General features: G+C 40.9%; 3 protein-coding genes across 3 annotated transcripts; 2 read left to right on the top strand and 1 right to left on the bottom strand.

The window, feature by feature from the left end:
- Positions 1-6,619: 6,619 nt before the first annotated feature.
- On the top strand, positions 6,620-9,076 carry LOC146638754 (toll-like receptor 1). Its single transcript, XM_085370992.1, has one exon. The coding sequence runs from the start codon at positions 6,620-6,622 to the stop codon at positions 9,074-9,076; it is 2,457 nt and encodes an 818-aa protein (XP_085227118.1).
- A 305-nt stretch (positions 9,077-9,381) lies between these two features.
- On the bottom strand, positions 9,382-16,625 carry ints10 (integrator complex subunit 10). Its single transcript, XM_085370981.1, has 17 exons — positions 16,232-16,625; positions 16,079-16,146; positions 15,897-16,000; positions 15,660-15,799; positions 15,496-15,577; positions 15,270-15,410; positions 14,929-15,103; positions 13,849-14,018; positions 13,604-13,743; positions 13,360-13,513; positions 13,185-13,267; positions 12,365-12,520; positions 11,564-11,672; positions 11,301-11,380; positions 10,983-11,145; positions 10,777-10,870; positions 9,382-9,847 (listed from the first exon to the last, which is right to left on the bottom strand). The coding sequence occupies exons 1-17, from the start codon at positions 16,358-16,360 to the stop codon at positions 9,691-9,693; spliced, it is 2,145 nt and encodes a 714-aa protein (XP_085227107.1). The 5' UTR covers positions 16,361-16,625; the 3' UTR covers positions 9,382-9,690.
- Positions 16,626-16,936: 311 nt separating this feature from the next.
- Positions 16,937-20,174, top strand: slc25a51b (solute carrier family 25 member 51b). The gene is made up of 2 exons (XM_085370970.1): positions 16,937-17,037; positions 18,560-20,174. Exon 2 carries the CDS (start codon positions 18,612-18,614, stop codon positions 19,542-19,544), a length of 933 nt encoding a protein of 310 aa, XP_085227096.1. The 5' UTR covers positions 16,937-17,037; positions 18,560-18,611; the 3' UTR covers positions 19,545-20,174.
- The last annotated feature ends 2,769 nt before the right edge of the window (positions 20,175-22,943 follow it).

Raw genomic sequence — 22,943 nt, 5'->3', positions numbered from 1 at the left:
GGTGTAAAACTCGACTGCTGAATGAGCTGCTCAGTGCTCATACAGTTTCATGCAGGGGGTGGGAGGTGTTGTCCATGATGGATATTAGCTTAGACAACATCCTCTCCTCCCCAACCTGCTCGATGGACTTCAGTGGACAGTCCAGGACAGAGCTGGCCCTCCTGACTAGTTTGTTGAGTTTCCCCCTGTCCCTCTCTGCCATTCCACCACTCATGCAGACCACAGCATAGAAAATAGCAGACACCACCACAGTGTCGGAAAATGTCCTCATGAGTGTCCTGTTCACCCTGAAGGATCTCACCCGCCGTAGCAGGTGGAGACGACTTAAACCCTTTTTGTAAAGTGCATTTGTGTTTGTGGACCAGTCCAGTTTGTAGTTGAGGTGAACACCCAGGTATTTGTACTCCTCCACCGTTTCAATGTCCAATTCCTGGATGTTCACTGGTGTAATAGGGGGTGGCTTCTTGCTGAAGTCAATCACCAGCTCCTTTGTCTTGCTGGCATTGATGCAAAGATCTGTTCTGTTCGCACCAGTTGACGAAGTCATTGACGACCCCACTGTATTTCCCTCCGACACCTGACCCACAATGGCGGTGTCATCTGACAACTTCTGGAGATGGCAAGTGTCCGTGTTATAACTGTAGTCCGCAGTGTACAGGGTGAAGCGAAAAGGGGCGAGTACTGTTCCTTGTGGGGCCCCCGTGCTACAGACTACCACCTCAGAAACACAGTCCCGCAGCCTCACATACTGGGGTCTACTGGTGAGATAGTCAATAATCCATGAGGACAGCTGATGGTCCACTCCAGCTCCCTGCATCTTCTCCCTTAGCACTGAGGGTTGGATTGTATTGAAGGCACTGGAGAAATCAAAAAACATGACTCAGTGTGCACCTGGTGCTCTCCAGATGAGAGAAGGCCCGATGCAGCAGGTACGTGACAGCGTCATCCGCCCCGATGTTCAGCTGGTAGGTAAACTGCAGCGAGTCTAGATCTCTCCCGACTAGTGGGCAAAGGTGGTGTAGAATGATACTCTCTGTTATATTCTCTCTTATAACTTAACTGGTAAGTAACGACGCCTTCTTTAGTTGTAGTAATTTACTTTAATAACCAGTCTAAGGAAAGGCGCAGGCATATCAATGCGCACATACACCACACTTTGTGTTCTCTACTTTGTAACAGAAAGTAGTACCACAAACTATAAACTGATTTTACTAAATACATAACAGTTCCTCCCATCCAACTTTGATGAACACAATAGGTACCAAACAATCAAAATATTTTCAGATAAATGCTGTAAACCAATAATTTAACTTGAACTGAAATATGACACCTACTCAGTGATTTACAACATGGAGGTAGGTTGTTTCCTCTTAAACATTTGAACTGCTTTCCTACAAAATTAACTTGAAACCTATAAGTTCAGTCTCTGAGGTGCTCTGCGATTTCTCTCAGGGTACCGTCTGCCTGTTTGGTCAGACTCCATAGTGCTCTGTGTGGGAAGTTCAGGTGTTTGAGCATGGGTAGTTTTACGTAAATCCTGAACCTCAGGTGGTGAAGCGAGGGCAAACTCTTCTGAATCTTGAGGTGTAGATGTGCTCTCAGGTTGCTGTGGAACCATGTGACTTTCCGCATCTACAATCTGATCAACATGTCTACGCCAGACTAAGTTGGCTCCAACATTTACAGTGTATGTCAGTGGTCCGGTCCGTGACAGAATCGTGCCAGGCTGCCATTTCTGACTTGGGTCTCTGTAGTCCCTGGCGAGAACTTTTTGTCCAACATTGAAGAATCTAGTTTTGTTTCTTGTTGCTTCCACCATGGAAGACTGTTTATCTTGGACATCCTTGCGAATGTCTGGTTTCAGCAAATCTAGACGTGATCTCAGATTCCGTCCCATGAAGAGCATTGCAGGTGTGTGTCCAGTTGTTGCATGAGTGGCGTTCCTGTAAGCCAGTAAGAAATTGTCTATTTTCTGTTGTAGCGGCTTCCCCTCTGTGCGACTGGCTTTCATTGACCGCTTGAAGGACTGTTGAAAGGTTTGGTAGAAACTTGTGGTAATAATTAACTAAGCCCAAGAAAGAGCGTAGCTGACTCACATTTTTAGGTTCTGGTGCCTTCAGGACTGCTTCAACTTTGTCCTTGGTTTTGTGGAGCCCATGTCTGTCGATCTTGTGTCCACAATACTCAATGGCATCCTTAAAGAACTTTCATTTGTTTTTGTTTGCTCTCAGTCCATATTTTTCTAGCCTGGCCAGGACTGCTGTTAGGTTAGCCAGATGAGTCTCCTCATCAACACCAGTGACGATTATGTCATCCAGAAAACACTGTGTTCCTGGAATGCCTTGTAGGACCTGATCCATGGCACGTTGCCATACTGCTGGGGCACTGGCGATACCAAATACCAGTCTGTTGTACTGATATAGGCCTTTGTGAGTGTTTATTACCAGATATTTCCTGGATGTCTCTTCTACTTCCATCTGGAGATAAGCCTGGGCAAGGTCAATTTTTGAAAAGTGTTTGCCACCTGCTACTGCTGTGAATATGTCTTCTATCCGTGGAAGTGGGTACTGATCTATGCGGAGAACTGGGTTCACTGAAACCTTAAAATCACCACAGATCCGCACACTGTCACTTGCTTTCTTGCTTACTGATACTATTGGTGTAGCCCAATCTGACCATTCCACCTTGGTAAGTATTCCTTGCTCTTCCAAGCGTTGGAGCTCTGCTTCAACTTTAGGGCGTAAAGCATAAGGTACAGGGCGTGCCTTGTGGAATCTTGGTTTTGCATTGTCCTCTAGTATGATCTGTGCTTTAATATTTTTCAGGGTGCCGATTCCATCTTTGAACACCTGGGCATGGTTATTAAGGATCTGTTTCAGTCTTTCATCTACAGAATTTGCACTCAGGCCTCGTTCTAGTCTCATTGACTTTATTTCTTTCCAGTTGAGGTGGATGTGTTTCAACCAGTCACGCCCAAATAATGGCACACCTCCATTTTTCAGAACATAAAGTTCCAGGTTGCATTTCTTTTTCTCATATTCCACTTTCACTTTTAGTTTTCCCAGAGGAGTTATTCTTTCACCTGTGTACGTTTTCAGTTTCACTGAGGTGTGCTTCAGTTTCAGATTGGGAATTTGTTTCTGTAATCTTCATATGAAATCAGTGAGAGAGCACACCCAGTGTCCAGTTCCATCTGTAACTCAATCCCTTGTATTTTAGGTGTGAGCCATATTGCATCATTATCTTTCTCTTGCATTGTGTACAGTTCCAGGCATGCCAAATCCATTCTTTAATTGATTTCGTTTATGAAATCGGAAACGTTCGGCTATAACCAGTGGCTTCGGTTGGAAATGTTTTTGGAGCACTTCTGTGATCTCCTTGAAACTTTTGTCAGCTGGTTTGGTCGGTGTGATGAGGCTGCGCAACAAGTTGTATGTTTTCGCTCCCATCACACTCAGTAACACAGCAACTTTCCTCTCATCCTCTACTTTGTTAGCCCGACAATACTGTTCAACTCTCTCTACATATGTTGTCCAATCCTCTGTGCCATTATCAAAAACGTCCATTTGTCCAACGCCTCCTGACATTTTCTCGGTATTTTTATAAGCGTCCTTCACTTAAAAGAATTGATGTTACTCACGTCCTCTCTTTAGCCAGGCAGGTGAGCTAGCATCCACACGGAGGGTTAGTTGTTTTGGCCCTAACCTTTTTCGTGTCTTTTTGGCAAGGATTTCCCCCTCTCTGTCGTCCAATGCACATCAGGGATCCGTTTTAATCCTCGTCGCCAGTCTGTTATATTCTCTCTTATAACTTAACTGGTAAGTAACGACGCCTTCTTTAGTTGTAGTAATTTACTTTAATAACCAGTCTAAGGAAAGGCGCAGGCATATCAATGCGCACATACACCACACTTTGTGTTCTCTACTTTGTAACAGAAAGTAGTACCACAAACTATAAACTGATTTTACTAAATACATAACACTCTCCATGGTCTTCATCAGGTGTGAAGTCAGGGCAACGGGTCTGATAAACAGGACATTTGCATAATGAGTCACTCTCACAGAAACAGAAATCCTTCTTGAGTCTTGGTAATTCATCAAGTCACTGTGTGTTCTCTGGAGGAGGAAAAGGATAAAAAAAAAAAAATACATGTAATAAATGAAAACAGACATGAGCAGAAATCTGGTTTTATGAGCTGGCTTAAAATAAACAGAGGCTTAAATTTATATGGCCCATGCAATAAAAGTAAGTCAGAAATACTGCAGGATCCATTTTCCTTATACACACACATAATTAGCAAAACGTGATGTTTTCAAATTAAAAAAAGAAAAATATGGCATCATGATAATGAAACCCACATGAAACATGTTCACATATCAAATGAAATCAAGTGTTATGAAAAGACAAAATAACTACATTTGCTGTACAAAGACAGCCAGTTTTCTGTTATCTTATAGCCAGAAGCTGCTATAACCGAATCAGCAGTGTTCTTTTAGAATTTGATCAAACTGTTCCAGGTGAGATTAGTGACACTGGCTTATAAGATGATATTCAATTGAGCTCCTATTGCTTTTTGCGTAGCAGTCGCTGACCCAAGGCAAGATTGGCACTGCCAGAGTAAAAACATTGCTCGGAACTGGGTTAATGCGAGTGTGTGTCTGTTTATCTGTCTGCACACACACATAGCTTCCCCATCACAAAAAAAAATGTGTTAAAAACCAAACAAACAAACAAAAATGTGTCTAGAGACCAGGAGCAAAACCCTCCTCAAGGCAATAATATACACTGAATCCAATTTCTGGACTTTATCTCCATTTTTTAATATACATTATTGTATAAGTTTCTCTCCATAAAATGCACTGTTGCATAAAAAGGGAAGGTAAAAGAGGATGAAGAGCCTGGGAACTTATTTTTATTTCTGTGCCTGTTTCTGCTCAACTTCATGTTTTTTTTACTGTTACTTAGAAACTAAAATTAGCAACTGTTGACTCAGTGCTGATGCTTGCCTTTTGGTCACATTTGAGCCAGACTTCATTTGCTGCTACATGTTCCTCTATCAGTCAGTTTTGTTTGACTGATTTCCATTTCTTTTCCCATATAGAGATTTTGAACCATTGTGACTCTGATATTTTTGGTACTTGAGACTTCAAAATGTGACCATCAGACGGCAACACAGGTTAGTGGACTCTTAACCATCTTTGAATAAAATTGTGTTTTCCTTTGAATTAATGTGAATGTGGTTTTGGGTTTTCTTTATTTTAAGATTTAGATTGAAATAAATAAAATCAAATTCTGGGCAGAATCGACCCAGTAAAGACACCAATCCATCACACTGGGTGGCTCTGTGAAATGTCAGCTGTATAAAGACCTCCACCATGGTACTTCATACTACACCAGAGTCATTAACTGATAGATCAACAAATAAATGGGAGAAAAGTTCTTATTTTTTCATTATCTACTACAGACAATTCTGAAAAAGGGACATCTGTCAATTAACAAAAACTTTGTTTTATATTTGCATGACATCTGACCGATGAGCTACTAGAACCATTTATTTAATTTTACACATTTATTTATTCATGACAGACACATGATGATGATTTCCAAATACCAGATTTTTGTTATCACTCAGATGATAAAAACCTGATTTGTGCTTTTATCAATCCTGTCTTATTTAAACAAGTTTAGAAAGGATACTGTTACACACTGCTTCCTATAAAGTGATCGTTAAGTCAAATCCTTACTTCTCCCCAGCAGTTTCTGAGAATTGTAGCCAACAAAAAGGTAGACAGCATTTATTTTAAACAAAAACTACTCCAAGAGTGCAAACCTCCACTAAGGCAGCTCACGCTCTGGGTAGTTTCTTACTTTTAAGGATATAATATTGTGTTTTGTATATATTTGTTTAGTTTGAAACCCATTTTAATATACCTGACATTTTTTTGAGTATAATTATTTTTTCTTATTTGTATTCATGTAGGTGCAGTACATGTGTGGCATTTATTTTTGTTGTTTATTAAAATTTAAAGTTAGTTATTTGCAATTGACTGGACACAAATCACTTAATCATATTATATGACATTATACTACATTATATATGTCACGAACTTGACTCCGAGCATTATTATTATATGCATTTTGGAGCCAATGCTGTATTGACTCCAAAACTCTTGAAAAGAAAGGCAGATGTGAAATGTAAATGTGAGATCAGAGGTCAAATTTGCAATGAAATTTGGATGCAAACTATAATGTGATCGTTAAAATCCCACAACATCAGTATCTTCCCCTAAATGTTGGCAATACGAACAAAAGCAGTAGAATTTTAAACATATCTTCTGACTTCTTCTTCAGTGTCAGACATCCACGGTAACGTGATATTTAGAATCTCCTTTTTTTTAAATTTTTGATCAATATTGTTAATTATTATTAAGTTGACCTTGATAACCCTGGTATATGTAACCAAATTATAATGTATTGTTAACATGACTCCACTTTTTAACATTACAAACATTTATCAGAATTTATTCAAATCATTTTAAGCTATTATATATTTACAGACAGAATGACACACAGACAAATGCTACCCGTTTAATGGCTATATTTTCTTATACAAGCTACAATGAGGGTCACAGCAGCCGTACTCTGGACAGCAGCCGTGTTGGTGGGACTTCAGAAGAGCACTTCATCACCTGACAACTTTGTAGACCGATCATCCCAAAACCTCTCCTCTGTCCCAACTGACCTGCCACAGACGACTGAGTTTTTAGACCTCTCTCGCAACTACATACGTCAGCTTCACAATGGAGACTTTCAAAAAACCACTCACCTCAGGTTCCTGAATGTGTCATGGAATAATTTGGAGGAGATCGATCCACAGACTTTTCTTGACACGCCTCTCCTGGAACATCTGGACCTGTCGCATAACAATCTCAAGAATCTCTCAGGTCAACAATACCTGCTACACACAGTGAACCTCCTGGTGCTAAACTTGGCCTTTAACAGATTTCTTACCATGACATTGGGGAGTGAGTTCAGCTCTCTTGTAAAACTGGAAAGATTAACAGTTGGAGCAAAAAACATCAGCGTGGGTGACTTCAAGAACATTGCTAAAGTGAAACTACGTACATTGACGTTATTACTAGAGGATGGACTTTATTATGAAGCAGGCAGCCTGGAGGATGTTCATGCTCAAAGGCTGCAGATAGCCTTTGGACATAATCCAAAAATTGACCGTAATCTGACTGCTGATGCTCTGTCTCTGTTTGCTGAAGTGGAGATGATGAATATGATAAATGGCTACAAAGACCTAAGTAAGCAGCTAAGAGAGACGGTGAAAATCCACACAACGAGTTTTTATCTCACCAACATAACAATTAAATGGCAAGACTTAACTGAATATGTAAATGTGGCTCTAAATACAACTTTGAAACATGTTCGTGTTTCTGAAATGAATGTAAAGAATCCTCCTCACTACACAACTGAAGTGATCAAAACATCACAGGTGATTTCTTTCACAGCCAGCCAGGCAGTGGTAACAAGTTTCCAATTCTCACAGGAGGCTTTATACAACTTTTTCATCAGCATGCCAGTGGAGAGTGTTGCGATTACTGACGCACCAATGATACACATGACCTGTCCCAAGTCACAGAGTCCAATACGCCAGCTGGATTTTTCCTTTGGTGCTATGTCTGATTCCATCTTCTCAAGTGCGGTGGGTAAAAACGTAGTTGAATGTCAGAACCTGCGTAACCTGAAGAACTTGACTCTGGTAGGCAACAGTCTTAAAAAACTTGAGTTACTGAGCCAACGTTTTCGATATATGTCGTCCCTGCAACATCTGGACCTCAGCGTCAACTCCATAGGGTATGACCAGTCATCACAGTGCATCTGGCCAGCAAGCATCACCAATATAAATCTGTCTTCTAATAGTTTGACTGAGTCAGTTTTTCAATGTCTACCAAATGGGACACAGATACTGGACCTCCAGAACAACCAGATTTCGGTGGTTCCGCAATCCATCTTTAAACTGAGAAACCTTTCAACTCTGAATCTAAATGCTAACCGGCTGCGGGACCTGCCAGGTTGTGGCACTTTCCCCACACTCCACAAGCTTCTGCTCAGGTCAAATTCTCTCCATGCCCCATCTGTGAACATATTGGAAAGCTGTCCCGAACTGCATATCCTAGATGTCAGTTTTAACCCCTTCACCTGTACCTGCACTCTCAGAGGTTTCATAAAGCTCGCTACCAATTCTGAAAAGAACAACAACAACCAATCAGGTATTGAGCTGCTGAATTGGCCACAGGGCTATTACTGCACATACCCCGAGGACGTTAGAAACTCAACTTTAAGAGACATCTCGATCCCAGAGGTCTCCTGCAGCATTGGCCTTCTAGTGGTTGCAATTTTGGTTCCAGCAGGGACACTGATTATTTCCATTGTGATTCTGTGTCACTGTTTGGATGTTCCCTGGTACATGGGCATGATCTGGCAGTGGACAAGAGCCAAACATCGTGCAAGACTGCAACAAGCTCGGCCCGAGGATCTGGTGGGTCTGGAGTTCCACGCGTTTGTGTCTTATAGCCAGCACGATGTTGACTGGGTGCGCAATTCCCTTCTTCCCAACCTCGAAGGCCCCGCAGGAGGGCTTAGAATCTGTCATCACGAGAAACATTTTGTGCCGGGAAAGACGATCATTGAGAACATCATCAGCTGTGTGGAGAAATGCAGGCGCTCTGTGTTTGTCCTCTCTGCTCACTTTGTCAAGAGCGAGTGGTGTCATTACGAGCTCTACTTCGCCACCCACCAACGTCTCACTCTGGGCTCAGACAGCATTGTGCTGGTACTGCTTGAGCCTCTGCCTCAATACCTAATCCCATCCAAGTACTACCAGCTGAAGTCCATGATGAACCGCCACACATATCTGGAGTGGCCTCAAGACAGGGCAAAACAAAGGTTATTCTGGGCTAACCTCAGAGCTGCCCTACAGACTGACCTGCCCAATGCTCCAGTCACACAAGTACAGGAGCATTGGGCAGAGGAAAGACTTGAAGAGGGACACAGATTAAAGGGGTAAAAAAAGGGCTACAGAAGTATTTGGATACACTGGAAATACGTCATAGCTACCCTGCACCTTTAAAGACCGGGCACCTTTTAGGGTTAATTTATCTCATTTGTTTAATTAGCATTTAATGACCATCTGATATGATTGCAATGTATAAATTATGAAATAACACATAAACTTGTTTAAACCATTCAAGTAACATTTAATGGAAACATCCATACAAACTAACAATTTGATTCAAGATTGTAGCAAAAACATTACCTAACAAAAAGTATCAAAAATGCACTTTAAGTTTTCTGTCATTACTGACTCCGGCAAGACATCACAATATGAAATGTGGTGGTTATTTATGTTACCATCTCAACTTTGTACCACTGATGAAGAAAAAATACACATACTGTAATGTGAAAATGAAAGCAGTTGTCTATCAGTATTGTTGCTAACACTCTAAAAAGAGAAGTTCACTATGAAGGTAAAGAATAAGCCTGCATGTTAAGAGTTCAGTGCTGGCTGAGAAAGACAAGAGAGCTGGAAATGTGTCTGCAGAGAATCAGCTTTCTTGGTCATTAAGTCAGTCCACTTGCATTTAAATTGTGCCTGAAACCTCACAAGCTAAAGTCCAGGTGTCAGGGAAGCGACTGGATGATGATTATTTTCTCATTAATGCAGAAACGGTGAAGCACAGCAAGCAAGTTTTCCCCACAACGCGACACCTGCCTCTCCATGGCCAGACGGAAATCCTCCTTCACTCCTTTGGTGATTCCTCGAGTCACTGTGTGGTGTCTGGAAGAGGAAAAATACTTTTTTTTTAAAAATAAATGCAAACATAGACATGGTCAGAAATAGGGTTTTATGAGATACCTTAAAATAAACAGAGGCTTAGATTATATAACCTATGCAATAAAAATAACTCATAAATACTTCAGGTTACATTTTCCTTACACACACACATAAATCAGACAAACAGCATTTTCAGTCTTTTCAAATAAAACATAAAATAAAACATTCCATTATAATAATAATCAAAACCACATGAAACATGTCCACACATGAAATGAGATCAAGAGTTATGACAAGGCAAAATAACTAAATTCACTATACAAAAACACCAACATCGTCTTCTGTAACAACAACAGTGATGACCACAGAAAGGCGAATAATGGCTCAAATAAACAAACGCCGACAGAAATCAAAGAACGACTAACTCTTGATGTAAAATGACAGGCCCAAATTAAAACTGGGGGATGACAAGCCTTGAAGCTGGGGATGAAGGAAGGGTGACTGGTGGGGTGGTAGGGGCGGGATGGGGACTGTGGGAGGAGGGGCCTGGGGTACCTGTCCATCGTCTGCACCCCTTGTAGCAGGAGAGTATTTAACTCCATCCCCAGGGCAGGGCTAGGGTTCCTGAGGGACAGCAACATTCAACAACTGTCAGTGAGGGTGCATTCAAACGTCTGAACTTCTACAGTAATGAACGAAGGAGTCAGAAAACAGTTTTTTCTTTCTTCACTTAAACCATGAACTCCTTCTCTTTATAAACGCCCACTCCATTTACAGCTTTTTCAGTTTAAAAGGTCAATTTTTCCCACAGGCCTTGTCTATGTAGATCAGTCAGTAGCACTGTCCTCTTTTAAAAGCACACCAACAGAAAGGGAGAGTGCAGTCACGATGCCAACTAAAGAAACGCTCATAATGGGAAGGAGGTTGCTTACTTGATCAGCATTCCCTGATTGGGCAGCAGCTCCAGCTGAATTCTACCTCCTTCTGGAGTACGCAGGTATGCAAACTCTTCCAGCATGTCAATGTCTGAGAAAAACCATGAGTTTAAGGAAACCAACATCCAACACATAAAGGAATCACAAAGAGAACTGTTTATTTACACCAAAATAAAGGCAAGAAATCAAGGCAAAAAGGATACTGGTGACATAGTTGAAGAAATTCTCATACTGGAAGCTGCCTTGTTGGCAGATTTTGTCCACTGCCTTTAAAAACAGCATCTCGCCCTGTGGCCAGTCGTACTGCAGGAGCACCACCACGTGACCAAGGGACAGGTCGTCACGACTGTCGGTGAAGGCACGTAGCTGATTGGCCAAAAAAGGGGGAAAAAAGGAAACAAAGATTGTCACAGTCTCATTAAGCCTTACAGCACGGAGCATGTCTCCTCAAAGTCTGCATAAGAAAACGTATCCAAGCCCTTGCACCCACTTATTTCCACAGATGTATCCTGTCTATGTACCTTAAAGCAGGCAAGCATCAGCTGGAGACAGAACGGCAGCACAGATTTGCTGGTGCATGGAAGTAATCGCAAGTCATTACCTGGTTAAAACCAAAGAACAGGGAATGTTAACAGTACTCAAAGCAACATATAAATACAGACGTCTTCATACAGACTCTGTATGAAGACGCCACAAACGTAGTCATATCTCAGATTAGCGAAAAAAAAAAAAAATCAAAACTGTTCATGAACAGAATCAGTGAGTAGATTCAGGAAACTTTTACCTTTCCTCGTTTTGGTCTTGACTCTAACCGGATCCTCTGGGGTCTTTGGTGCTTCCTGGTTTGGGGGTAGTAGGCCACTGACAACTTCAAGCAGTTTCTCACAGGCCATCTGTCAAAAGAAACAGCACCATACAAAACTATTACACACAATTTGACTGGACAAAGGACATGTTGTTAGGCTAAGAAACTTATACTAATATAGTAAAACTGACTAAATGACAGAGCTGTGATGGACCAGGTCTGTCAGCTTGGTTTAGAGAAAATTGAATAAAAGTGATGCAAGTTGTTCTAAACACCTGAATTTAATCTAGGACATTTTAACCCATTTTAACTGTAGTGCCACCTTCAGGCCAGTTGGTGTCACTGATTTGTTTTTCATACATGGCCTGCAAAACATTTTATTATACAATCACATATTTTAAGTAAATATATATGTAAAAAAAAAACAAACAAATAAATTATATATGACCAATTACAAATCAAAAGTTTCAATGTGAATCAATAAATGTTACAGTAAAGTATATTTCCTGCCAGCTGTGCTTTCATAAAATAAAAATAAAAAAGTTGAAATATTCAATCAATTACTGTCTTTATTTTCTTTATTTAAGTTTTCTGCCTTAATATTGTGTGCACATTCCCAAATTCAGTTCATCACTTCTCTCAGCTACATTTGTTTTAAAACATACTGTATAAATACATTTGACATGATTTATGAAAAAGAAAGGCATATAAGCATATGCATGTCTCCTGACAAAACCAAAATAATGTACGCTAAGAGTGTGTTTGTGTGCATGTGTATACCCTGTACTCTCCCAGGGTGTAGTGGCAGGATGCCTGCTGTATGAAGGCCCTGTGGTGCTCCAGACTGGCCTGACCTGAGGGACTCTGTGGCCCAGGCTGAGGCTGCTGCACTGCAGCCATCTGGTGCAGGCTAGAGAGGGCCTTGCGGTACTGTCCCTGGAGATAATACATTAGCACATAATCAGTATATAACCAAAGACAACTTAGAAAAGATATTATATCCAAATGTTGATTAATGTGTTAGATTAAGTGTATTTAAATTATATTAAAATAGCCAGTTTCATCTGCCAACTTCAACCAGTTTTATTGCGTGCATTTGCCTCATTCTTTAAATTCTATATAACTTAAAATGTACACTCTCCAGCCACTTTATTAGGTATATCTGTAGGTCAGAGGCGAAGGTCCAGATGGCTTTGAGCTGATAGGAAGATGATGGTAACTCAAAAAACCCCAGAGAGGATCATTTAAAAGTCACAGCCTAACTGAGTACTTTTGCTGACCATCTCCATCCCTTTATTGCCACAGTAGCCATCTTCTGATTTCTCTGGTTGTTTCCAGCAGGATAACATGCCATGTCACAGGGAATTTTTGAAGGCAAAGTGGTCAGTGAGTGCCTGCATCTGTATAATCTGTTCTTTCTTATGCAATAATTGCATTTCCCAACGTTGATCGGGGCTATTTAATTCAAAGCAGTATTAAAATGATGGTATATTTTGATCCTAAAGCTAAGATAATAAGCTAAAGATGCTGCTGCTAACAAATAAAAGGGATGCAGATGATTTGTCACAAACAGAAAAGGTAAATTAAAAACGACTCTTGCCTGGTATATAATCATGTCGGTGAGGAATATTCGGAACCACAGCCAGCTGTCTGTCTTCCACGCGGCGCAGATCTTCTTGAACTCTTTGAGAGACATTAAAATGTACAATTTTCAGCTGTTCTGATAACAACCTTTTGATGTAGTGACAACATGACTGAACATAAAAATCTCCTACCAGCTTCCAGACCATCATGGGAGTGAAGAAGGTCCCAGCTTTCTCTCGCTGTGCGAAAGCTCTCCAAAGTCTCTGACCAGTTGGTCATGTCATTCTTGTTTACTAAAATGTGTCGACCACGGCCTTTCCCCAAACCTTCCTCATCATCTGAGCTCTATAATGACACACAGATCCAAATATAATCAAAAGAATTTCCCAATCTGGGATAATTAAAGTGTCTTACTTATATCTAAACTTTTCTCACCATAGTCTTCTCTCTTCCATCTGCTAGTTTGCGTTTCTTATGCGCATGTTTCAGTGCTCCTCGCTCCACCTCCACATCACTGTACACTGAGCTCAAATCCTCTACAAGGATCCACGGCCCGGAACTTAACCCACTGATTCCTAAAAAGAAAAAAATAACACTGAAACCTATTTGTAACATTTTACTCAAAAGATTACCGTAGATATATTAAATGAAGATGGAGATCTACAAAGGTAGAAGCTAACCGTGGAACAGTGCAGGCTGTACAGCTGAGACGTAGAAGAAGGCACTACGGAAGAGGACAAGTGCAGCGCAGATGACCACCTGACTGCAGCACCGGGCCCTCGTCTCTCCTTCTAGACCAGGCAGGTAGCGACACAGCTCCTTCACTCTCTGCAGCATCTCAATATAACTCCTACAGTGCAAATAAACACATGAAAACATTCCTTTGAAAAATTTAATTTTAAATAATCCCTTCAAAGTCATTGAACGATCCACATTTTAACCATCTATTATTTACATTTTACATGTGGGCACATTATATTTGTTTTATTATGTGTTTGTTTTTGTTTTTCTTTTGATTAAATTAAGTTTTTTTTTTACTTATTACCCACAATGTAACTCATATGTAATTTTAAAAAAGGCATTCTTCCTGGGGTCCTTAAACACTCAATCCAACATTTACAACACATGAACATAAAACAAGAAGGTAGCAAATAGCATTCAGTTTCTCAGAGAAAACATAAATACCTCATAAAAAGCTCACAGCATAACAAAGCATATGAGAGAAAACCAAAAAGACACAATCAAAAGAAGCCATAATTGACAACTGCAACAGTATTCCTGTACCATTTATAATTCTGCATCACATATAATGTAGTAACAAAATTCAACAATGCCACTTGCACAGTGTACTTACTAAACTAATGGACTGATAAGCACCCTTCTGGCCGAGCACTCAAAGTGCTCTATCAAATCGCACAAACATTCATACAGCCCTTTTACCTATGCCTAAGTGCTTTCTAGCATTCACACACCAACCAGCACTCTGATGGACGCTCTGACAGAAACTTGCGATTCAGTCGATCCACCGACCTTCTGGTTGGTAGATGACCCTCTCTACAACCTGAGCCACAACCACCCAAAGGTCATGTGCTTACAGGACCTGGTATTCCCAGGCAAACTCTCCAGGCCTGACCCCACTTAGCGTCCAAATCAGACAAATCAGGTATCCCTGAGCAAAGTATCCTACACTTTATGTCACCTTTGTGCAGGAACAACAGCAGTAGCTAAATAACAATGTGACAGGCCAAGTGATAGATTACCTCTGTCCCTTGTCTCCCTGCCACTCACATCGTGCCCCAACCACAGCAAGAATATCCAGCAGTTTCTCCCAAGGTTCTGCCACCACCGACGATTTTTCTGTCAGGCCATCAATCACGTAACGCTGGGAAGCACGTGACACACTCGGTGACTTCAGAGCCCCACCTTCTTGAGAGCCTGAAACAGAAAACAAGAAAAACAAAGTAAATAGAAAAAATAAATATTTCAAAGGCTTCACTATAAAGCCCACTAGAGAACTGAAATTTTTAAGAGTGAAAGTGATCCCACTGTGACAGCCCTAAAATAGAAAGCAAAGAACAAGTTCACCACAGTGTATCTTCACCTTGTATCTGTCCATCCGGCGAGGGCCCACGGGTAACATAACCAATGTAGAATTCTGCTGCTTTCAACATGTATTTCTGCATTAGGCTGGCAGGCAGACGCATATCCATGTTGTTTATAACCAAAGGAAGCACATCACACACTGTAGGAGGAAAAAACTGTATGAAGCAAGTGTTGTTTGTTTTTTCAGATGAAATGAAATGGATTCAAAGACAATATGTACTCACCAAAAAGCTTCCTGAAGCAGTTGACAGGAGTCTCCAAATTCTCTGATGCCTCTGCTTCCAGCAATGTCTCTCCTAAATTGACCTAACAGCACATCAGGTTCTTTAATAGCTTTTAACATTACATATAGTTTTCAAAAGACAATGCAAATACTAATATTACACACCCCATGTTGAACCACAGACTCTGGAAAGCGCTTCAGCAGTAACAGCAGCATCTCTGCCTTCTCCAAAGTGTTGAAACACTGCTCCGTGGCTTTCAGCAGCATCTCACACTGCACTCGACCAGGCAGTGTCTCAAAAAGTCCTGAAAAAAAAAAAAAATAGTCTTTAGATTTTCACAAGAAGCATTGTTCATTGTCACACTTTTTAATGCATGCAATGAAGGGTTAAAACCCTCTCACCTCTCAGAAACTGTGCCTGCTTATCCTGAGAGTCACTCCGCAGGGCAGCTGTAATAACACTGATCTCACGCCAAACAATGGGCTGATCTGGAAAGTTTATGAACCTAAAGGGAAATCAAAACTAAGTAAGAGGTCAGACTCATGATAGGAAACTTGACATTAACGCTAAAAATGTAACTCACATGTCGTACAGCAGCCGCCCGGCTGAAGCTGTCTTTTCTGCATTACGTTCAATGATGTACATTTCATACTGTAAAAACAGGTCCAGAAACACGATGTGTAAGAAGATGTTTTTACTGACAGCTTTTGCAGCTAGAGGAGATGATTTGCGTTACCTGTATGTTGAAGTCTGCAGGGTAAAGGGTCCTGGCAGTGATGAGCCAGGCTTTGGCAGCACAGGGATCATCAGAGACCAGCTCCCGGGCTCTTTTCACCAAAAACTCACAGTCCTTTTGGGCTGACATTCTATACTTCTGGGTTTAGGTGCCGGATGTGACAAAATGTCAAAATATGCATGCGTGTTTTAATGTAGCAGCCAAATGTAACGTTACAGTTAGCCACATTAGCTAGCTAGCTAGCGTCAGCTATTTGGTTTTCAGCCGGCATATTTGCAATAACTGATCATCAGACCACCGCCTATTATCCAACTATTCTATTTCAATACAACTACTACACTTATAATGAGAAGCGAAAGCAAGTAAAAGATAAATCTCTATTTACCGACGCACTCACTAGCTTTACGATAGTGACGTCACGACGCGTTGTGTCGTTTTACGACAGCTACGTCGAATGGCTACCGGATCAGGTAAAATACAACAACAAAAATAAGAACAATTGTAACACGACTATTCTGATATGACGTACTTTAAAAACAATCAGGAAAATTTAAACAACTAAAGTTATTGAGGTTTGCACTGTTAAATACAATAAATTCTAAAATAAATCTCAAAACTACCTCCGAATCAGCCGTTACCCAATGCATAAGGTTTCGGATCGACAGCAGTGCGCAGGCGTGGAAAAGCGCTGCTGTCACCTGCGTTTGTTAGGACTGCAGACGCGACCTACAGCAGTGGCCCAATTACCCAGCAGAAAGCAGCGCTCTACCTGTCCAGGGATAGGACAGCGGCTGGTTTCACTGCAGGTAAAGGTTCAGTTGTGGGCCAGGTCCTCATGTTACCAAAACTACGCGACTCTTATTTTGCCTGTTGACTTTCAGTGGCAGCGGACGATATTTCCAACCAAACATGGATCAACACTTGTCCGTTTGACTCTCTTCTTGCTAGCCACTTAGCATGCTAGTTGGACAATTGTCTTTGCGTAGCATGCAGTGACTATATATCTCATCACTTCCTCATTTTATCTTAAACGTAAACGTAAGCGAGGGGTGCAGGTACTAGCACCGTTGAGCTAGCTAGCTAACCAGTCCATCATTTCTATGTGTGGCTGCTACGCTAAGCGTGCTAACTCCTCAGTGATGTGTTTGTCCTTACTAAGTAATTCATACAGAAAACAAGTAATAGTGTTTCTATGTTCGAGAGGTCTTGCTATTTGTCTTGGAAAACTTGGAAAAATCTTGATGCGACACGTTACTGAATCCTAAAGAAACGGTACACAGAGGGCGTGTTCGCCTAAGATTAGGTTGTGTTAAGATGGTTTGTTTCCGCTCAAATTTGAGTCAAAATATCAAGATCAAAATAAGATTATGACTAACAATTTATTTAGTGCGACAATAATACCTTATTGTGTTAGATTATGACTTATTTTAAAGTAAATGTAGAGGTTTTAAGCAAGAAGGTGCAGTCGAATATCCAAAGTAAATGTAATGTACTGATTGTTATAGTTATGCAATAACATGCAAGATGCAGCATAATAAAAGGGATGGTTGGACTGTATTTCTGATTAGATGTCACAATTCTAACAGTGATCTGTATGCTTGGATATGGAATGTCCGTTTTTCATGCAGGGAAGTTGGGTAATTTCTTCTAAAATATCATGGAAGCAAATCTGCAACAAAGAGGCGCAGAGACACAAAAATATTGGTTACTTTAAACTTGCAGGTGTTTTCAATGTCACAATGCAATTTCATGCAAAAGCAGCCATGTGGTCGTCTCGTGTTGTAATACTGACTTAAAACTGTGTCAAGAGTCTTTTGGTAGATTTCCTTTGACCTCTCCTGACCTTGCACCATTACCACCACTTCTCCTTTCTGTTGCTTTATATACTAAAGATGTTTTTGACAATTTCTTATAATTTTGGTGGGAACATCCATTTGTACTGCTGTTATTGTATGTTACAAGATGTATGCGTTGCATGTTTTGTATAAATAACTAAATTTAATGCTCAAGGCAAATAAAGGGTGTAGTCTGTACATAACAGGTTTGCTTCCCTCATGACGTAGCATGCACGTATCAGGCTGCTAAGTTGTGTAATACTCTTATCAGTTGGCAGTTGTTGCAGTGTAATTGTAGAAGTCTAAGGCAGGTTATTGAGTTGGAAAAGTTCAGCCAGCTTTAGGCCACATTTAGAGAATATGAGCCACAGATAAATTTTTTATTTGTACTTCACAAATAATGTCATACTTAATATCTTTGTTTGGGTGAAGAGATATAAAAAAAACCACCTGCTGATATTTCTTCTTTTTAATGTGTTTCATAAATTTACAGAAGTATGTTGATGTGATGCTTGAGGATAAGGCTGTGGTGCACCGGGCCTCTGATGGCTGTTAGCACCATGGACTCCGAGTCAGCGCGGACACCTCAGACCCAAGCCCTGACAAAAGGAGGCCATTCCCTGTTGTCTGCTGGCATTCTGACCGCCAGGTTTGGACCTCAAGGGAAGCACTATGTTTGCGGTTCCCTTGCAGCTTTTACCAATATATTGTTGACCTTTCCGATCCAGAAAGTCCTTTTCCGCCAACAGCTGCATGGCGTGTTGGCCATCGATGCGGTGCGACAGCTCCAGAGGGATGGACTGAGGAATCTTTATCGGGGCTTACTTCCCCCACTTCTCCAAAAGAGCACTACAGTAGCCATCATGTTTGGCTTGTATGAGGACTTCTCTAGAGTCTTACTAGACCATGCTGGGAGCAGTGGCGTGCCAGAGCTGATTACAAGAAGCTTTGCTGCAGCTTTGGCAGGAACTGCAGAGGCCATCCTTACACCGTTTGAGCGTGTGCAGACTCTCCTACAAGACCACCGGCACCACGGGCGCTTCAACAACACAGCACACACCTTCCGGACACTTGTGACAGAGTATGGTGTGAGAGAGTGCTACCGTGGCCTCGTGCCCATACTACTGCGCAATGGCCCTAGCAATGTTCTCTTCTTTGGGCTCAGGGGACCCATTAAAGAGCAGCTCCCAGAAGCTACTAGCAAGGCAGGTAACTTGGTTAATGATTTTGTTTGCGGAGGGTTGCTGGGGGCAGGCCTTGGCATCATGTTCTACCCGTTAAATGTCGTCAAATCGCGGGCTCAGTCTCAGGTGGGTGGAGCCTTCAATCCTTGCAGAGAGGTGCTGTTAACAGTGTGGAGAGAGAGGGGTGGCAGTATAGCCATGCTGTTCAGAGGAGCCCACCTCAACTACCATCGCTCTCTTCTCTCCTGGGGGATCATCAATGCCACCTATGAGCTGCTGCTGAAGCTCTTATGAGAAGAGGAATGGAGAGGAAAAATGAGATCTAGATTGGAAGAGAAAGTGTTTTAAGGGAGGGGTGTTGAGCGGAGGAACAGAGCCAGTCTAAAGTGACAAATGAGAGGTTGTAAAGTAAAGTCGGTGCACTTGCTGTCCAACATTTCCAGAACTAAAAGATAACAGTAAAGTTGTACTTCTGACTGGGGCCAACAGTCACTGTAAGATAACTGCCTGCTATTGTTACTTTCTGCTGTTGTCAAAGTGTTAAAAGCAGGCAAAACTTGTGCCAGGGTCCAGTTAATATGCCCGTGTTTGGTCTGTGTTGTAAAGTTTGAGGACGCACACAAAGCTCCATCAATCTTTTTCAAAGATTTAAAAGGAAACTTTAAAACTTGAGTGATTTCCTGTTTTGTGGGAGAATCCCTCTCTGTGGACATGCTGTTTGCTGTGATGTTTGTTTGTCCAAGAGCGCCGCCTCCTGTGAAGAGAAGTTCTGCCACTTAAACAGTTTTGTGCTTTTTCCCCATGTTTAGAGCATTGTTCTTGTGCTCACCAGTTCAGATTGAAGTAAGACATAAGACGGCAAATGTTTAAGTGACTGTTGAAATCAGTATTAGCAGTGCACAAAGTCTAGGAATTTTCAACAAAAGGAACAAAGAAATAAGAAGATTTTTCCCTTTTTTCTATTTTTTACAACAGAAAGGTCTCAGTTTTCACACGTGAGTCAGTTAATTGACATTTTTGTTAAATAATGTTTTGTCTTGATTTATTTTCTGAAGTGCTATTGCCAGTGTGTGGGGTTTTTTTCTTTTCCTTTTTTTGGTTTTGTTTTTGTTTATTTTGGGGGGTTTTTTTTGTGTGTGTGTGTGTGTGTGTGTGTGTGTGTGTGTGTGTGTGTGTGTGTTTTGATAAGTGCCCTGTGGTGTACTCTCTTGTCAGTTTTTTTTTTTTTTTTTTTTTTTTTTTTTTTTTTTCTTAATTGAAATACAGGGAGGAAAAAAAACAGTCTTGATGTGTAAGATGGCAAATAGGAGAAGAAGACCTGTGGTTGAGTTCTGCATCACTACTGCTCTTTTATTGGCTATGAGACAAATGTTCCTCACTGGTTGTTTCCTTTTTTAAAACTTACATAAATAAAATAAATGGCAGTATCTCTCCCCCCTTTTGCTCTCACTTTAATATCTTCTCTTGTCACGCTTGCTCTCCCCTCTGTCTGTAACATCTGTTGACATAATGGGCTCAGATTTCAAGCTTGAGTAGCTGCAGTCACCATACTGCAGCTCTTGCTGAGTTCGACAACCCGAAGAGGAAAGGCATGCTGCTTGGACACTTGAGAGAGAGGCTTCATAGTAGTGGCACAGAGAGAAGACGGGGACAGAGGGTAATGTTCAGTGGCACAAAAAGCTCAAGCTGCCATGTAAATGGATCACTCGGCCTATTTCTTCAAGTCTTTTCATTCTAATATCCTCTTCAAAAGTGTATCAAATAACGCTGTTTATCACTTTCCTGAAGCAAAAGTTTCTGGATCACTACGAAAATGAAATGTCACGTTAGTAATTGTGCTAAAATGTTTTAAATCTCAGTTAAAACCTGAATAAATACAGAAGTACTTCAGGAAAAATGAGCTGACTGTCATTTTTTCACCTAGAGAGAAGAAAGATTTTCCTTTACGTAACTGAGACACACATATGTTATGAAACAGTTTTTGTGTCTGTTTTGTGACCTCATTGCTCTGTACCTATGAGTCATACAATGATAATGTGTAAACTATTCGACCTGTTTTTCCCGTTTATTAATTATAATCCCTTCTTTGTAAGTGACAACACTTATGCAATGTGCGTAAGTGTTGTCAAGGATTTTTGTTTAAAAGAAATGACATCAAGTCAGCACTGTGAGACTGAGTTTTGGGTCAGCACAGAGTACCACTTTCTAGCTTGCTGTGTCAAGAAGTCTGACAGCAGATGATGATCAGATTAAGGACAATCTGACAGAGGGACTTTAGATCAAGAAGCGCTGAACTGCTGTTGCTTCAAAGCCTCTCAGCTCTCTTTGCACCACATCAAGTGTCCTTCTGACTGCTGTCTTAGATGAAATCTAACTTTTTTATGTGCAAATTTATCTAAAAATCCTTTTTAATCATAGTAGCAGAAATATTGCTTGAACTCTGCTAATTGGCTCTCCACATAGTTTGAAGACCAGTACCAAAAAAGCAAAAAGGGGAGGGGGTGGCCTCATGCATAGACAAACACTGCCATCTTGAAACTGTAGGAAATTAACACTGAAAAAACAATCCTACAATCTTCATTCGTTATTGTACTGTGCAGAAATCTTGAGCCACCCCTCATTTCTTTATACTATGCTTCCAATAAACCAGATTTGTTATATTGCTCTTGAGCAATCGTTTTCGGATCATCTTGATACAGAAGGGAGCAAAAGGCACCTAATAGCCAAATAATAGCTTTGCTATTTCTTCAAGAAGCCTGGAGAACCATTCCTGAACACTACTTAAAGAATTTACTCTACTAAGAGAGTTCACACTATGGTGAAGAATGAAGGTGGTCACACCAAATGTTGACTTTCAAGTTCACTAGAATTGTGCAAACTCAGTTTTTGCATTTTATGCTGTATGTTTCATGTATCTTTACATACATTTCAATAAATTGTTGCACCAATTTACAGTTTTCCTTGCAACATATAAAGAAATAAGGGGTGACCCAAGACTTTTGGAGTTGGAGCGTAAAGATGGTACAGAGGCTATGAGATTCATAAATATTAGTTTATCTGCTGAAGTGAAATATTCACCATGGGGTTGAATATCGGTGTGCAGTGATATCTCTTATGATCTCATAAATAACACTCGATATTTGTGAATGGAGCTTCATGAATTGCTTGTTGGTAAATGAAAGTACACACAGTTCCCAAATATTCAAGACAGCATTATTAAGGTCAGTGTTTCATTTATTCCCAAACAATACATTTCTTGGTACACTAACTTCATGTTTTATGTGGGGATGGAAAAGTGGCTGCTTCTGTAGAAACACAGTGGACTCTCTGACTATGAAATGCTGTTCATACAATGTTCCCGTACAGGAAAGAGTTAGTGACACAGGCACTCTTTACTGATGGAGCCAGCCTAATGAACAACAGGAGACCCTCCTGAGACACAACGTCTTGACGTTAGCATGGTGATGGCTGCACAACTACCTTAACAAAATTTCCCTCAGTCATCAGTCTGGAAGATTAAATACACTACCTTTCCCCTCACCAGCTGTTTCTCAGCACTTAAGCAGTCTTTATTTCAGCTAATCCCCTTATCATATTTGAATAAGCAACCGCTGACTGATTTGGCTTAATTAGCTTCCTGTTGTTTGTAGGTGGCTCGAGTAAATCCTTCAAATCGGATGGCGTCATGTGATA

This window comes from Diplotaxodon limnothrissa, linkage group LG2, assembly GCF_057381915.1.
Source record: "Diplotaxodon limnothrissa isolate DT_005_m linkage group LG2, D_limnothrissa_male_GT1.1, whole genome shotgun sequence".
In the NCBI taxonomy this organism is placed as follows: Eukaryota; Metazoa; Chordata; class Actinopteri; order Cichliformes; family Cichlidae; genus Diplotaxodon; species Diplotaxodon limnothrissa.
The sequence above is the reverse complement of the archived record's forward strand: the minus strand, read 5'-3'. Positions and strand labels throughout refer to the sequence as shown.

Bases quoted from the DNA above. Each gene is read 5' to 3' on its own strand.
- LOC146638754 (XM_085370992.1), top strand. From the start codon at position 6,620: ATGAGGGTCACAGCAGCCGTACTCTGGACAGCAGCCGTGTTGGTGGGA.
- slc25a51b (XM_085370970.1), top strand. From the start codon at position 18,612: ATGGCTGTTAGCACCATGGACTCCGAGTCAGCGCGGACACCTCAGACC.
- ints10 (XM_085370981.1), bottom strand. From the start codon at position 16,360: ATGTCAGCCCAAAAGGACTGTGAGTTTTTGGTGAAAAGAGCCCGGGAG. The intron at 16,147-16,231 runs GTAACGCAAATC...CTGTTTTTACAG, and splicing joins CTGCAGACTTCAACATACAG to TATGAAATGTACATCATTGA. The intron at 15,411-15,495 runs GTGAGTACATAT...TTCCTCCTACAG, and splicing joins CTGCTTCAGGAAGCTTTTTG to TGTGTGATGTGCTTCCTTTG.